Source organism: Lontra canadensis, unplaced genomic scaffold, assembly GCF_010015895.1.
Source record: "Lontra canadensis isolate GAN:19392208 unplaced genomic scaffold, GSC_riverotter_1.0 scaffold40, whole genome shotgun sequence".
Lineage (NCBI taxonomy): Eukaryota > Metazoa > Chordata > Mammalia > Carnivora > Mustelidae > Lontra > Lontra canadensis.
In genome coordinates this window covers 17,581,686-17,597,657 of record NW_022631034.1, presented here as the reverse complement: position 1 = coordinate 17,597,657, position 15,972 = coordinate 17,581,686, and the positions used below count along the sequence as shown (strand labels likewise).

Sequence of the window (15,972 nt, the reverse complement as noted above, 5' to 3'; positions counted from 1 at the left end):
GAATAAAATGTTTTCATTCAACTGATGAATATAGTCTATGGTGAGATTTCGAAAGCTGAGGTATTTTTAATTAAATGTCATCAGAACATATTTGATTACCAATTTCATGTGACTTCTACATTTTGTGCTATTGTATTTTCTCTTTACCAAATTTACCCTAATATGGCCATAATTTCATTTCTAGGTGGTAGGCCTGTATCGATTATGTGGTTCGGCAGCAGTCAAGAAAGAACTTCGAGAGGCTTTTGAGAGAGATAGCAAAGCTGTTGGTCTGTGTGAAAACCAGTACCCAGATATAAATGTAATAACAGGTAATAAATGTTTTTTATTCTTTGTACACATTCTGGAAAGACTACATCTGTAGGAAAAGGAATTGAGATACTATTTTGTAGCCCAAATTGAATCGGGTTTTATTCTGAAGTCTTGTTTTCCTTCCTTCACAGACATTACCGTGTTATTTTCTACGGGGAGGTATCAAGATGTGGTCCCTGCCCTCAAATAGGCAACAAATATTTGGGGAGTGGAGGTGGGAGTAAGACTTGCATTAAATTAGCTGTACTAGGAAGCAGAAGGAAAAGGGTACATTTTCTTCATAGAGGGATAAATAAAACACCATTAGAGTTCAGTTTGATTGGAGCTTAGGTCATGTAAAGGGCATTGACTATTTGGGTAGAGAATTCAGATAGACAGAGGGGACCCATCAAAGATTTTTGAGCAGGGGAGTGAAATCTTTAAAGATAATCTTCTAATCTGGCAACTCAATGTGATGGATTGGAATTAGAAGAAATCAGAAGACAGAAAACCAGTCAAGAAGCCTTGGCAGTGGTCCCAGCTGAAGGAGTCTCATAGCAGTAACAACCGGAAGGAACAGATTTAAAAGGATATGAAGAAAGAGAGGGCCCAGATAAGCATGGCTTGGATACCTGGTTGATTAGGTACCATTTGCAGAAACTAAAAAGCTGAAAGGAGAGCTACTGCTTTTGGTGGAGAAATGTAAAGAAAGATTATGAATTGGGTTTCTTCTACATTGAATTTGAGGTGCTAGTAGGAGATCTATGTGAAAATAGAAAGTACGGTTTAGGAGAGTAATATAATCCAATATATAGCGTTGAAAATATACTTCTAATACTCCTGAGACATGGGGGTGGAAGACGGCAATGTAAGGGTCATTGACCTGTAATTGTAATTAAGGCCTTGCGATTGTCCATAAAGTTTGAAAAGATATGGGCTTTGAGACTCTCCAAACTTTGGAAGGCATGCAAAGAAAGAAGATCTAGCTAAAGAGATTGAGAGGAAAGGAGTCAGAAAGTTTGGGAAACAAAAGACAGCAGAGTTTAAGGAAAGGTGTGAGGCTTTTGATCGAGAGATTTTAAGATGAGAACAGAAATAAGTCCTTTGAATTTGGCCACTATGAAGTCATTCATAACTAATGGATATCTTCAGGGACTATTGGCTTATAATTCTATGTTTGTTTTTGTTGTTGTTTTACTTTTTATTAGCAAAGTTTTGAAGCATATACAAAAGTAGAGAGAATACTATGACAAACCCTCTTTATCTATCACCTGGCTTCCATAATCAACACATGACCAAACCTGTCTCTTTTATACCCCCCATTTATTCTCCCCTAGACATGGATTATTTTGAAGTATATCTTGGATATCATATCCATTCACCTGTAGATGCTTTGGTATGGGGGTCTCCAGATCTTCTGGGTTATTATGATAGTTCTCTCTCCTGTTAACTACCATTTTTTTCATGCTGTAATATTGTTTATTTATCTCTCTTATTTGATTTTTTATATTACATGCAATTAATTGCTTCGGAGAGAATTTGAGGAAGGTGCAGCTTGCACATATTAAGGAGATTTTTGTTGGTTAAAGTCCTTTAAAACTTAACTTTTAGGATTGAGGCTTTTCATATAGATAAGGTTCCCACTCTCTGAACTCTGAATGACTGTATTTTCATAATATTTAATATATACTCCTAGATAATCAAAACTTTGATCCCAACCATTTTAGAAGAGACAACAAACCAAGGCACCTTTTCTTTCATATACATTTTAACAAATCAGAAATACTGGATACTTTTATTTTTTAAAGGAAGAAAGTTTATCCTTTCTCTCTAAAAAAAATGGATCATATCTACAAAAAAGTAGAATTTTCCCCTTAATAATATGTGATTAAAATCAGCAAAGGACCCCCATTTTATGAATTCATTAAAGGAAAATTTTATAAGTAGCAATTCCCAGGAAATTACACTCTATAACCCAATGAAATGAGATTTTGCCTTGGTGGAGCATTATCTTAGAAATAAAAAGAATATAAAAAATAAAAAATAAGAATATCAAATATGTACAAATTAAAAAGGTGAATGATGTGGTTTATTTTGATTATTTGCTATGACAAGATCCTTAGAAATTTGTAGCATGTGATGATATGAATAATAGATCATTGAATGAATATTAGATTTATAGCATTCTTTTCTAAAATTGAGAGTTTCCATAATTTTTGAATTGGGCATTTTTTGGCTCTATTCTTTGTACTCTTCCATTTCAGGAAAGCTGGGTTTTATTTTGTTTTGTTAAGATTTACTTATTTATTAGAGAGAGAGAGAGAGATAGGGAGGGAGGATGGGGGAAAGGGGAAGTGAGAGGAGAGAGAGAATCCCAAACTGACTCCACGTTGAGTGTGGATCCTGACTCAGGGCTCTATCCCAGGACCCCAAGATCACTGCCTGAGCCAAAACTAAGAGTCGGGTGCTTAGCCAACTATGCCACCCAGGCGCCCCAGGAAAGCTGTTTTTTTTTTTTTTTTTTTTTTAAAGAACCTAGAACTATTTTCTTTCTTGATAAAGAGCAAAGGAAATGATTTAAAATTGAGAAATGTCATCGGAATTACAATAAGTTATACACAAGGTCTCATTATGTCTCAAAAGAAAGGACGTTATTGATTTGGGGAATTGGCCAGTAATGATGTTGCCTAATGTGTTTGTTCCGTGTAAACTCCCATTTCTAAGTAAACGTTCAAATATAATTAACAGTTAAGTAGTTCTAAAAAATGAGCCATTAATAAAGTGAATAATAGAGTTTACTCACAGTTTAATGTGTTCTTAGTAGCTGGTTTGTCTGGAACACAGAATGAACTGCTCCAGACAAACCAGATTTTTCAAGGAAATGCAAAATTTAAGGTATGAAATTTATTCATAGTTCTTTATGAAGCTTATTTATCATAGGAACAATAGAAGCAATTAGAAAAGTAAAAATATTTATCATTTAGTGATTATTAGAAAAGAACATGCTTCCTGCAGAGGAAAATTTACCTACCTTAGGTAAACTGTCTTCATATTTCAGTATTACACGATCGATATCTAAGTTCAGTACTTAAACATTTATTTGACTGTGACTTTTTCTGATTTTAATTATTTTTAAATTATTCATTCTTTTATTTTCCCTTAAAAGAAAACTGGTCAGAAGTAAACCCCAAATTATCTTTCAAACATTAGTAATTTTCTTCACTTGTGCATATTAAATAATACATTTTCCCATACCATATGGATTATATGTTCTCTGATGTCTGGCACATTAACTTTCAAATTATTTCTATGTTTCTTTACCTGGATTGAACATAGACATTTAAACTGTATAAACACTAAGGAATGCAAAACACTGAATGATCATAGATGTAGCAATCTAAATATACTGAGGCAGTAAGAACCATTTGATCTGAGTAACATCTGTGGAGTGTGACCAAAGTAAGCAGGAAGTTCAGAAAGAGTAAGTGAGGTAGGGTGGGTCAGATTAATGGACTTAAAAATTAATTTATAGCATTAACTTCAGGAAATGTCAGTGAGTTTATGTTCAGCTCTATCTACTCTAGTGTATCTTTATTATCTATAGAATTTTCACCTGAGAAAGATTCTCATGGTCCTGTACTTGTATTTTCAGTATTCTTGTTCTGGTGAGTTAACTTTTTGTTATAGTAGGTGCTGATAGAGGATAAGGGCACTTCCTCAGGGGACAGTGTCTCACTTGAAGAATGAGTTTAATTAGATACTAATCTTCATAGTCCTGCCACTGCTTGTAGAAAAATGGTATCCTTTCGTCTAACCATTATATGTCATATGTTACTATACACCAGACACTTTGCTAAGGCATTTGAAATACAACAATGTGTAAGAGATCATCTCTGTCCTCAAGAATACTAGTCTAAGGGGGAAGACAGAGTCAGAGATAGCTGATTATAATATATGAAGAGGAGCACTTAACTTATTGTGGGAAAATTAGGGAAAACTTGGTGGGAAAGGTGACTCCTCAGCTAACTTAAAAGGTGAACTGGACTTAGCCAGCCAGGGTTGGAGGAGAGCAATCTATTAGCAAAAAACCTGGGAGACGGCAAGCTACATGATTTGCAATACTTGCTAAAGAGAAAAGCATCAGGCAGGTGAGTGGTGAGAGATACCTGGAATGCTCTCTCAGACTGGAATCCAGACCTGACGATGAGGGTCATTTAGAAACAGCAGAGTTAGAACATGATCATTTTCACTTTTCTCTCTCTCTGTCTTTCCCTTCCCTCCCTCCCTCCCTTCCTTCCAACTTAGTTGGTTGAGTTTCCCTGTACTAGGTTTTATAATAGCGCTTACACATTAAACATGTAGAGGCAGCTGGGAGGGCTAAAAGAAAGGTATGGAGATGGTGATCTACTAACTCTTTGAGGTGAATATGTGTAGTTCTATAGTGACTTTTAAAATTATTATTCCGTGTATTTAATAAAAAACAAAACTAAAAAAAATGTTTATTTGTTTTGCAGTGCTAAAGAGTAAATAAATACTGAAAGACTATTTGTTTTGGTATTTTTCTCCAAATCAGAACCAGAGTTTTAAACTTAACACTGTACATTCCTGGGGGTACTGGTGTGATGGTGGCTATGGAAATCAAAGTAAGAAACCCAAACGAGGGGCACCTGGATGGCTCAGTTGTTAAGCCTCTGCCTTTGGCTCAGGTCATGATCCCAGTGGGATCGAGCCCCAGATTGAGCTTCCTGCTCAGCTGGAAGCCTGCTTCTCCCTCTCCCACTCCCCATGCTTGTGTTCCTTCTCTTGCTGTCTCCCTCTCTCTCTCTCTCTCTCTCTCTCTCTGTCAAATAAATAAATAAATAAATAAATAAATAAAATCTTAAAAAAAAAAAAAAAGCCCAAATGAAAAGGGGTGTCTATGCATGAGAATAACCAGAGTCCATTTAATCACTTATCTTTCCCTATCTAGAAATTAATTGGTTTATTTACTAAATATTTATTGAACATTTACTATACGCCAGGTATTCTAGGCACCAGGGACAAGTGAACAGGATAATAGTATCTCAGTCCTTATGTATGCTTTCTAGTGGGGGAAGAGAGAATCAGTAATCAATCCAATGAACAGTGAGATCTAGTAACTTACGAGTGATAAGTAGGACATTGGGAATGACCCTGACTGGAGGTAGTAGTCAGCTTGGTGACTCCAGTGGCTAGGGGGTCAGAGAAGAAAGTTAATCTGAGATATGCTGTTTGAGCTAAGATCTGTATGATACAGAGTTAACTATTGGAAGATCTGGGGACAGAGCTCTAGTTAGAACAGAGTGATTTTGCTAAGTGAGAATCAATAAAAAAAAAAAAAGATACTACAAATTAGTCTTTGAGAGGTAGAAGTAGTTTTAGTTATTAGAATGCTTTTTTTTTTTTTTTAAGTATGATGATACCTATCATTCTATCATGGAGGTTAGTAGAATTTTCCTATATAGTTGGTCTTTGTGCCTGAATGAAGGTGAGAAGCATATGGTTTCATAGTATCTAACTATTACAGAGCAGCCTAAGAGATATAGCCAGAACTAGTTCTTTATTTACCTGTAATTGCCTGCATTTTCTTCAAGTACATAATAAAAAATTTACTGTTTTGCACTAAATAAATTTCTCCATGTAAAATTTTCCCAAGTTTCCCTTTAGTAGTTCCTGTGGCAATAAAGATTGTTACCACATACTTATTATCTTAAAGTTTTTATATCTCCAGAGTGTTTAAAATATGTTAAAAAGGTATTATAGCTTAAGATACTCCAGTCTGTTACTAAGTTTTTGAGGTAAGGTCATAAAACTAATGTCTAGATTGATGAGTAGTTACATAGTATCTGTCACAAGGTAGTATAAATATCTCTTCTATGTATCATTTTGTGAAATCTGTTGATTATTTTTCCAATGAACTCTTTGTCTACATATAGAAAAGGAGCTACAACTTTTACTTCATTGAACATAATGTACATTGAGCATTCTCTAAGTGCTTAGTATTCATTAGTAATAATTCCCCCTTATTTACCCTCAAATTATGTGTGAAGTAAGTAATCTTGAACTGGGATTAATTTAAAATTCCACTTATATTAATGGTTGTTTAGTATATTATATAAAGGATAATGATATTTGAAATATGTGTTTTACTAAGCTATAAAGTTATCTTTTCTGGAGATCTTTTAGGTTTTAATTTAATTTAATTGCTTTATAGGGCGAGTCTCAAACTATCAGGGCATATTAAATTTTGTTAGAACTAACAAGTCTTGCTTTGTTAAGGAACACGTATGGAATCTTTTTTTTTTTTTTTTAATCATGCCCTAGAGGGTTAGTAGTGTCTTTATTTGGCAACTACAAGAAACTGCATTTTCACTTTCTAACTGTAACTCAATTGTCCTCTTTACACCAAGTGTTGCTATTCATTGTAGATAGGTTTAGACTGTGAAACTAATGGTGGTAGTAAAAAAAAAAAAATCCCATGATATAACTTAAGAAATGGGAACAAACAAGACTCAGGTCTATGGTATATAAAATTCTTTATTATTATCATCACTGTACATCTGACATGTATTCTTTGTTATGATATGCCAAACTCTTTATATATATCATATTTCTTTTTGTATGTCAAGGAAGAAGTTTGGTCAGTAGTTTACCAACTGTTTCCAGATTGTTGTCTTTTCACTGTTGAGTAGAAACTTATGCTTTGCTGAGGAATAAAGCTCTCTTGAGGCTCATGGCACCACCACCTGCATCTTTCCTATTTACCATAATCTACAGAACTCTTGGGCATTCCCATTTACTCAGTGAACACTTTGATATCTCACCAATGGTTATATTTCCAACTGAAGTTCTGCCTTTGTCCTAAGTGATTTTAATATGCAAATGAAATGACCCATCCAGAATCTATTAAAAGTTAATTCTCTTTCCATTGAATTGTATAAAAATAGTTGATTTTTGCATATTGATCTTGTACTTTGCTAAACTCATTTATTAGTTCTGTTAGTTTTTTAGTAGATTCCTTAGGATTTTCTATATATAAAATTATGTCATCTGCAAATAGAGATACTTTTACTTTTCTCTTTCCAAGATGGGTCCTTCTTATTTCTTTTTCTTGCCTAGTTGCCCTAGCTAGAACGTCCACTATATGTTGAACAGCAGTGGCAAGAGTGAACATCCTTATCTTGTTCTTTCTTTTTTTTTTTTTTTTTAAGATTTTATTTATTTATTTGACAGAGGTCACAAGTAGGCAGAGAGTCAGGCAGAGAGAGAGGGGGAATCAGGCTCCCCGCAGAGAAGAGAGCCTGACGAGGGGCTTGATCCCAGAACTCTGAGATCATAACCTGAGCCAAAGGCAGAGGATTAACCCACTGAACCACCCAGGCACCCCATTTTTATTCTTGATTTTAGGAGAAAAGCTTTCAGTTTTTGACGATTAGTTATTATGTTAACTGAATTTTTCATAGATCGCTTTTAGCAAGTTGAGGAAATTCCCTCCTATTCCAAGTTTTTTCAGTGTTTTTATCATGAAAGTGTGTTGGATTTTGTTCAATGACTTTTATGAGTCTATTGAAATGATCGTGTGGCTTATGTCCTTTATTTTATTAATGTAGTATATTACATTAATTGGTTTTCAGATGTTAAGCCAACCCTTGCATACCTGAGATTAATCCCACTTAGTCATGATGTTGTTTCTTCTTCTTCTTCTTTTTTTTTTTTTTTAATATATTGCTGGATTTAGTGTACTAGCATTTTGTTGAGGAATTTTGTGTCTGTGTTCCTGAAAGTTATTGGTCTGTAGTTTTCTTGTGATGTCTTTGTCTGGTTTTGATATCAGGGTAACACTGGCCTTTCGACTGTGATCCTTTCTTCTACTCACTTTGAGTACTCCTCCCCCCGCCTCCGCCATTTTCTTAAGATAGAAATTGAACCCATTGATTTGGGACCTTCCTCCTTTTCTAATGTAGACACTTAGTGCTATAGATTTCCCTCTAAACTCTGCTTTAACCTCCCACAAATTTTGATGTGTTGTGTTTTCATTTTCACTTAGTTCAAACACTTTCTGGTTTTCCTTTTTCTTCTTTGAATCATGGGTTATTTAGAAGTATGTAAGTTTGTGTCAAAATATTTATGGAATTTTCCAGATATTTAAAATTATTAATTTCTCATTTAATTCCATTATAATCATAGCACATACTTCATGTGACCTGAATCTTTTTTTTTTTTTTAAGATTTTATTTGAGGGAGAGGGGGAGAAAGAGAGAGCATGAATGCAGGGAGAGGTGGACAGAGAGGGATAAGCAGACTCCGTGCTGAGCAGGGAACCTGATGTGGGGATTGATCCCAGGACCCTGGGATCATGACCTAAGCTGAAGGCAGACGGTTAACCAACTGAGCCACCCAGGCACCCCATCTTTTTGTATTTGTTTAAACTGACTTTAATGTCAAGGACACGCTCTTCTGTGGTGAATGTTTTCATTTGAACCCTTAAGAATGTGTGTTCTGGTGTTTTGGAATGTAATATACTATAATTATCAATGCAGTCAAGTTGATTAATAATGTTGTTTCAATTCCCGATGTCTTTATATGTTTTCTTTCTTCTTGTTAAGAGAGGCATGTTGAAATCTTCAACTATGATTGTGGTTTTGACTCACCCATCTTCTACTCCCTCTTTCCTTTAAAGGTTTCAATTACACATGCATTAGGTCACTTGTGTTTGTTTCACAGCTCACCTATATTCTGTTCATTTCTTCTGATCTTTTTTTTAAATCTCTTTGTTTAATTTTAGATTATTTCTATTGCTGTGTCTTCAAGACATTAATCCTCTCTGCTAATATTAATTTCATCTATTGTATTTTTAATCTGTTTCTTTAATTTTCAGTATTACAAGTATGCTCTTTTCTTCATACCTTCTGTGTCTCTACTTAGCATGTTCAGTCTGTCTTCTAGCTTCTTTTTTTTTTTTTTTATTTGACAGACAGATCACAAGTAGGCAGAGAGGCAGGCAGAGAGAGACAGGAGGAGGAGGCAGGCTCCCTGCTGAGCAGAGAGCCTGACGCGGGACTCGATCCCAGGACCCTGAGATCATGACCTGAGCCGAAGGCAGAGTCTTTAACCACTGAGCCACCCAGGCGCCCCTCTAGCTTCTTGAATATATGAAATACCGTATAATAACTGTTTCAGTGTCCTATCATTTATGTCATTCCTGAGTTGGTTCACAATTGATTTTTCTTCTCATTATAGATCATATTTGCCTGCTTCTTTATATACATTGTAATTTTTTGTTAGATGTCAGATATTGTGGATTTTATTTTCTTGGGTGCTAGGTGTTCTGTTTTGTTTTGTTTTGTTTTGTTTTGTTTTAATCCTTTTAATACTTCTGTCTTGCTCCCTCTGAAACCTGTAGAGGAGTTCTTCTTTGCTTCATCATAGCTTTTGGTGATTTGCTGGCAATCTTTGGCATTCCTTAAGTTTATCAAGACCTCACTCCAGTCCTCTGCCTTCACAAGGTGTTCTCTCAGGCTTCTTCATGTCCTCTTCCATCTATGCATAGCTATCCCTGTGTTCAAATTCCCCTTTTATAAGAACACCAGTCATATTATATTAGGACACACACTAATGACCTCATTTTAATTTGATTATCTCTGTAAAGATCCAAACAAGTCCACATTCTGAGGTACTGGGGATGAAGACGTAAATATATTTTCTTTGTGGGAGACAGTTCAACCTAGTACAGTACTGTAGCCAAATCCCATGAGGTATGAAGTTTTTCACTGTGGTTGCTCAGGTCCGGAGCTGTTGCCTGCCAGTGTAAGCTTCTGAAATTGTTCCCTCTAATCATTTTGGGCAGTTTTTTCTCTGGCTTTGGTTAGTTTCCTCACCAGCACTTGCTGATCAATACTCAGATAGAAACTCAGGGGGATTTGGAAATACTCAAGAGTTTTTTTCTGGACAGCTCTCTACTCTCTAATAATCTGTCCTTCAAGCTCTAGCTGCTTTGATCTCCTTAGACTTCTAGCTTCCTCTCCTCCACTTAGCTAGACCTACTAACTACCTGCGTTTGTACCTCCTCACTGCGACCTGGAAGGGCTTTCCAGGCAGTAAGCTGAAGTAGTTATGGGCATACTTCATTAGTTTCCCATCCCTTGGGGATCATATCCTTCTTTGCCTGATGTCCAATGTGTTGAACATAGTTTTGTTTTGTTTTCTAGTTATTTTATTGGGTGTTTCTACTTGTTTCAGGCAAGAAGTTAAATCTGGTCCTCATTGCTCCATGTTGGCTAGAATAGCTGGTCTATTTTTCTAGCCTGTATCTGAGTTGCTGCTTTCTACTAGAAAAAAAAATCATACAGGGGTATATCTTGATACCAGTATAAATCCATGGACTTCGAAATCAACTGGGCTTTCAGTGGTGTCTGCTAATAAATATGTGTTCTTGTCTCTCCCATTCCTCTTCTCTCATTCTCCGGAGTGTCTGTTTAATATTTTCTCACTCCTCAAATCTCACTTCACCCGTGTCACTCTTCGCAGATGACCTTGCCTCCTTACTTCCTGGAGGAAATAGAAGCCGTTAGAGAGGAACCTTCTGTACTTGCTGTGACCCAACCTGCCAGCATGCCTTCTTTGGCATACATCCTTTGTACTTCTCCACTGCCTTTTCTGTAACAGTATAGAAATGATCTTCCTCACATTTTGGGCTAATTTTAATTCCTTCATGTGTTCTTAGAAATCTCTTCTTCTTTCCTCTTTGAAGATTTTGCTCAACTTACTCCTCTCTCTTGGACCTTAAAAACCTATTTAATATCTTCTTTATATTAGCATTTAAATGGTCATGTCTCTTTCATCTTAAAAAAAAAAAAATCCCTACTTTATCCTGCTTCTCTCCTTCCCACCCATCTATGGTGATCACCTTCTCTCAAAGCCAGATTTGAGCAGATTGCCTATCTTGCTTTCTCTGTCTCTATCTCTTTAACATCCATTTACTTCCGAACCAAATGCAACCTGACTTCTGTGCCCTTTATTCCCCTGAAGCTGTCTTACCAAAGTTGCTGACTTCTTTGTCTGGTGGACATTTTTTGATCCTTGTCTTGCATTATCTCATGTTTCTTATACCTAGTTACAAAACTGCCACCTTAGAATCACAACAGGAATTTGTTAAAAATACAAGGACATAGCTCAGACCACTGGAGATTATGATTTAGTAGGGCTGGCATGGGGCTCTGGAATATATATATTTTTAAGTTCTTCAGGTTATTTCAGTGTGCAACCAGGTTTGCTTAACACTGTTCTCCATAGTACTTAACGTGGTTATTATCCAACCTGCCTATTGTTGGCCATCGGTTGATATCATAGACCCTTTCTTGAAACATTCTTTTCTTGACTTCCTTGGCAGCATACTTGCCAGTCCCCTTAGCCCCTCCCTGCCTCTTCTCACTACCCATACTTCTTTAGACGCCTTTGGAAAATCCTCTTCCTGATGACTCCTTAAAAGCTGTTGTTCTTCAGGGCCTTCTCACATCATCTGTGCCTCCCTGGTCATCTCATCTATTCCCAAGCTCTGTTATCCTCTTTAAGTTGATCATTCTCAGGGTCTCCAGCCATCTCTTTGTGAGCCTTAGATGTTTCTATCCAGAAACCTTGACTGTTCCCTAGAGACTTTATGCTGAATATACTCAAAATGAAACTCCTTCCCATTCCCTTCCCCCGCCATTTAAAGTATAGCACTGCTCTCCAACTAGATGCTCAAGCTCCAAACGTAGGAGACATCCTTACCCCTGCTTTTCTCTCAAAATCACAAATACATGTTGGATTTAGTGATCCTGTTTTGGGAGTTTATCCTATAGACATACGTGCATACATACAAGTAATGATGTGCAAGACTATTCATTGTAGCATGTTTGGGAATCACGGAAGATTAGAAACAACCCAAGTATTCCATCTGCAGTGACTGACTAGATAAAGTTCTGGAATGTTCATACTTTGGAATACTGTGATGTGGCTATAAAATGCCACTTTTTAAAATTTTACAGCATAGCTGGAGGATGGGATTCCAGTTTATTCCAATGGATCTTTTGGTCCAGTTGTCTCTTTGGATACAACACCCCAAATCTACAAAGCAATGTAAGGAAGAATACTCTTACTCATCAGTAAACAAACAAAATAAGGTCTACTGTCTTAGCAACTTTCAAATACATAATACAGTATTATTAATTATAGTCATCATGTTATACATGGACCATTGTGTTCCTTAACTCTCAAAAGTCTAGAAACTCAAAATTCATGTAATTGGAATAATTTCCAATTAATATTAGTAGCCTTGTTTTCTCAACTTTTGTTTCATGTGTATTTATAGAGGGCCAGACTCAATAGAGTATATGAACCATGAATTGCTTACTTTATGAATAACAAACCTAATATGCATGATCATTGGGAATGATGTGTGTGCATTTTTAGCATGCTTTCAAAACAAGTCAATTACTGAGGCAGTTTATAAGATGACAGAATGCTAGTGTTTTAATAGGTTTTTGTTGTTGTGTTTATTATTTTCAGAATATTAAAGATTGACTATAACAATACTTTAAAAAAATTCATGGTTTTTAAAAATTTTGTTCTGAAGACCAATTGCTGTCTCTCTTTGTTTTCTAAAGGTGTTCTTAAGGACTATCTAAGAGAACTTCCTTCTCCTCTGATAACAAAGCAGCTTTATGAGGCTGTATTAGACACAATGGCAAAAAATCCTTTGAAAATGTCATCAAGCGGATGTGAGAATGACCCAAGTGACTCTAAGCACACTGTTGACCTGCTTGATTGTCTTCCTGATGTTGAGAAGGTAAACATATGCGGTATGCCTTTTTCCCTAAAAGCCAGCTAATGAATACATACTTAGCTCCAGAGCTGCAAATAATTTTTCAGTTATTTTATATTTGTGGCACTATGAGTTTAAGCTCTTCCTTTTACTAAAGGCTCCTTAAACAACATTAAGTCAAAAACCTGCTTCTTAAATGGAATAAATCTAGGTAACAATTTTATCTTTCCTATATATAATTTTAGTTTAGGCACAGGTACTTCCTATATATTTTTTAAAACTATGATTACCTCTTTAAAATAATATATATTTATTAAAGAAAAATTGGGAAGATATAGAAAAGAATGGAAAATGGCAATTACCATTATCCAAAGGCAACCCTAATTAACAAATTAGTTTATTTCCATTTAGTATTTAAACAATGTGGTAACTGTCGTAGTGTACATGGCTTAGCCTCAAGACTTAAGCAACCCTCATCACCACCGTTTCTTTCCTTCTTGTCTCTTCCCGTTTGCCGCCTCCTCACAATCTGAATCTTGAGATCCATATCTTCAGGCATGCCTGCAGAGCAGATATTAGGATAGCTGGGTCTACAGAACCAGTCTTAGCCTAGCTTTAGCTGTTGTTCCTTAGAACAAAAGGGAAATTAAGAGTGATATGGCTGGGCTTGTCCGGATGAGGCTGACTTTACCTGTATTTTTTATCATGTGAGGGTAGAAAGGGCAAGAGTGAATATATAGAAATTTTTAGAAAAATATTTTATTTATTTGAGGGGTACCTGGGTGGCTCAGTCATTAAGTGTCTGCCTTGGGCTCAGGTCGTGATCCCAGTGTCCTGGGATCTAGTCCTGCATCGGGGTCCCTGCTCAGCAGGAAGACTGCTTCTCCCTCTCCCACTCCCCCTGCTTGTGTTCCCGCTCTCACTGTGTCTCTCTCTGTCAAATAAAAAAATAAACTCTTAAAAAAATTTCTTTTTATTTATTTGAGAGAAAGAGAGAGGGAGAGAGCACAAATGGTGGAGGTGGGGGGTGGTGGGCAGAGGGAGAGAGAGCAGAACCAGACTCCCCGCTGAGCAGGGACCCCCCCCCCCCCCAGTTTGGGGCTTGATCTCGGGACCCTGGGATCATGACCTGAGCCGAAGGCAGATGCTTAACCTACTGAGCCACCCAGGCACCTGAGCATATAGAAATGTTAAGCCCCAAAACTTCATTCACCAGTTTACTATAGTCTTCTGAACATCTTGTGCTTACTCAATTAGATTAGCAATTAACTGCTTCTTTGGGTGAGAGAGGGGAACAGCTACAAAGACGTGGACAGCAGCAGAAGGGTGCGGTGAAGGGATAGAGATAGTCCTTCTTTGATATAAGATAAAATTGTGTCATTTTTCTTATAAGTAAAGAAATGAGTTATCTAGGTATTCGAACACTTGTCCATGTTATATTGCTTTTATGAGTGTTGTAGTCTGTCATCTGAATTTAGGCCAGTCAGGCCTCAAAACTCATGCTATTACCGTCCTTTCTAAAAAGGCTGCATAACTTCCATTGAGTGAACTTGACGTAAGTTGTCACTATTCTCTTTTGTATAATAGAACCTATTTGTATGTATTTGTATGCAGAGATTTCTTTTCAGTTAGAGTTATGTATTTAGAATAGAATCTCAGTGAAGTTATTGATTTAAATGATGTGAACATGTATAGGCTCTTAATACATTTTCATATTACTTTTCAAGAGGGACACAACAATTAGATTTTTTGGCTCATCTTAGTAGACAAAAAGTATTTTTTTAATTTTAGGTTGTATTTCTTGGTTTGCTATTGAGATTAAACCTAAGATGTTTAACCAGAGGTGGTTATGTGTATGTGTGTGTGTGTGTGTGTGTGTGTGTGTGTGTGTATTGCTCACAGCACAATATGCTGAAACTAGCCTTAATATGTCAATGAATGTAGAGTCCCATTTGTGTTAGGAAATGTATAGTGAATGGAGAAGAGGAACAGGTACTTCTTATTTACAGTGTTTTTGTGATTCATATATTTGTTTTTATTTCAAAATATCAATTATAGTCTCCTCTGGCTTTCATTCTCTTGTCATTCCTTTCTTTCACAGCCAAACATTGAAAGAATGTTTATTTCGGCTGTCCTTACTTCTTCACGACGCTTGACTACTCAACACTTTCTAATCTGGCTTCCGACCCTATCTCTCTAGATTTGTTTTTGCCAAGGTTACTGATGACCTTCTGATCACTGAATCTAGCTGTCACTTTTGGCTCTAGAAATATGTCCTTTTGATTTTTTCTTTTTCTTTCTAATTTTTATAACTACAGTTTTATTTGTCATTCATTTCTTTAATATAATTATGAAGAAATTTTCTTTAATATAATTATGAAGAAATTATATACTCATTTTATTTGTTAAATGATTGATCTTATTCCAGCACTTCAAAAACATCATTTCTTTCCATAATTGCTTAAACCTAAATAATCTTCCACTTCTTGAGCAAACTCCCCTTACTAGTTCCCTCAAGTATTAAAAAGTATTCTTTTCAACTAAGTTTTCTGTTATTTCTAGCTATGCTATTCATGGTTTGCCTACTTAAAGTATTTATTGGTTAAGCACATTAGCTTTTTTCCTAATCTGAATCATGATAAACCGAGTCGTGTTTGAAATCTTTGGCTTCCCAGATTCAAGGATGGTAGTCCCCTACTCAGAACTACAGGATTTATTTGTACTTAAGATGAACATTCTTACCTAATTCCTCTTCCATCACAGCCCAAGCTGTTGTCATTTTAGAGGAGGAAAGAGAGGAAACTGTTGATATATATTTTCGCAGGCAGTCCAGTTGAAATTTGGAATGCATTCATGAGACT

General features: G+C 36.1%; 1 protein-coding gene across 2 annotated transcripts in view; it reads left to right on the top strand.

The window, feature by feature from the left end:
* The window catches only part of SYDE2 (synapse defective Rho GTPase homolog 2), a 46,770-nt gene that overhangs the window by 22,410 nt on the left and 8,388 nt on the right, over positions 1-15,972 (top strand). For both annotated transcript variants that reach the window (XM_032870278.1, XM_032870279.1), the window contains exons 4-5: positions 185-311; positions 12,954-13,135. In XM_032870278.1, coding sequence (XP_032726169.1) covers positions 185-311; positions 12,954-13,135 — 309 coding nt within the window. The remainder of the gene's footprint in view (positions 1-184; positions 312-12,953; positions 13,136-15,972) is intronic.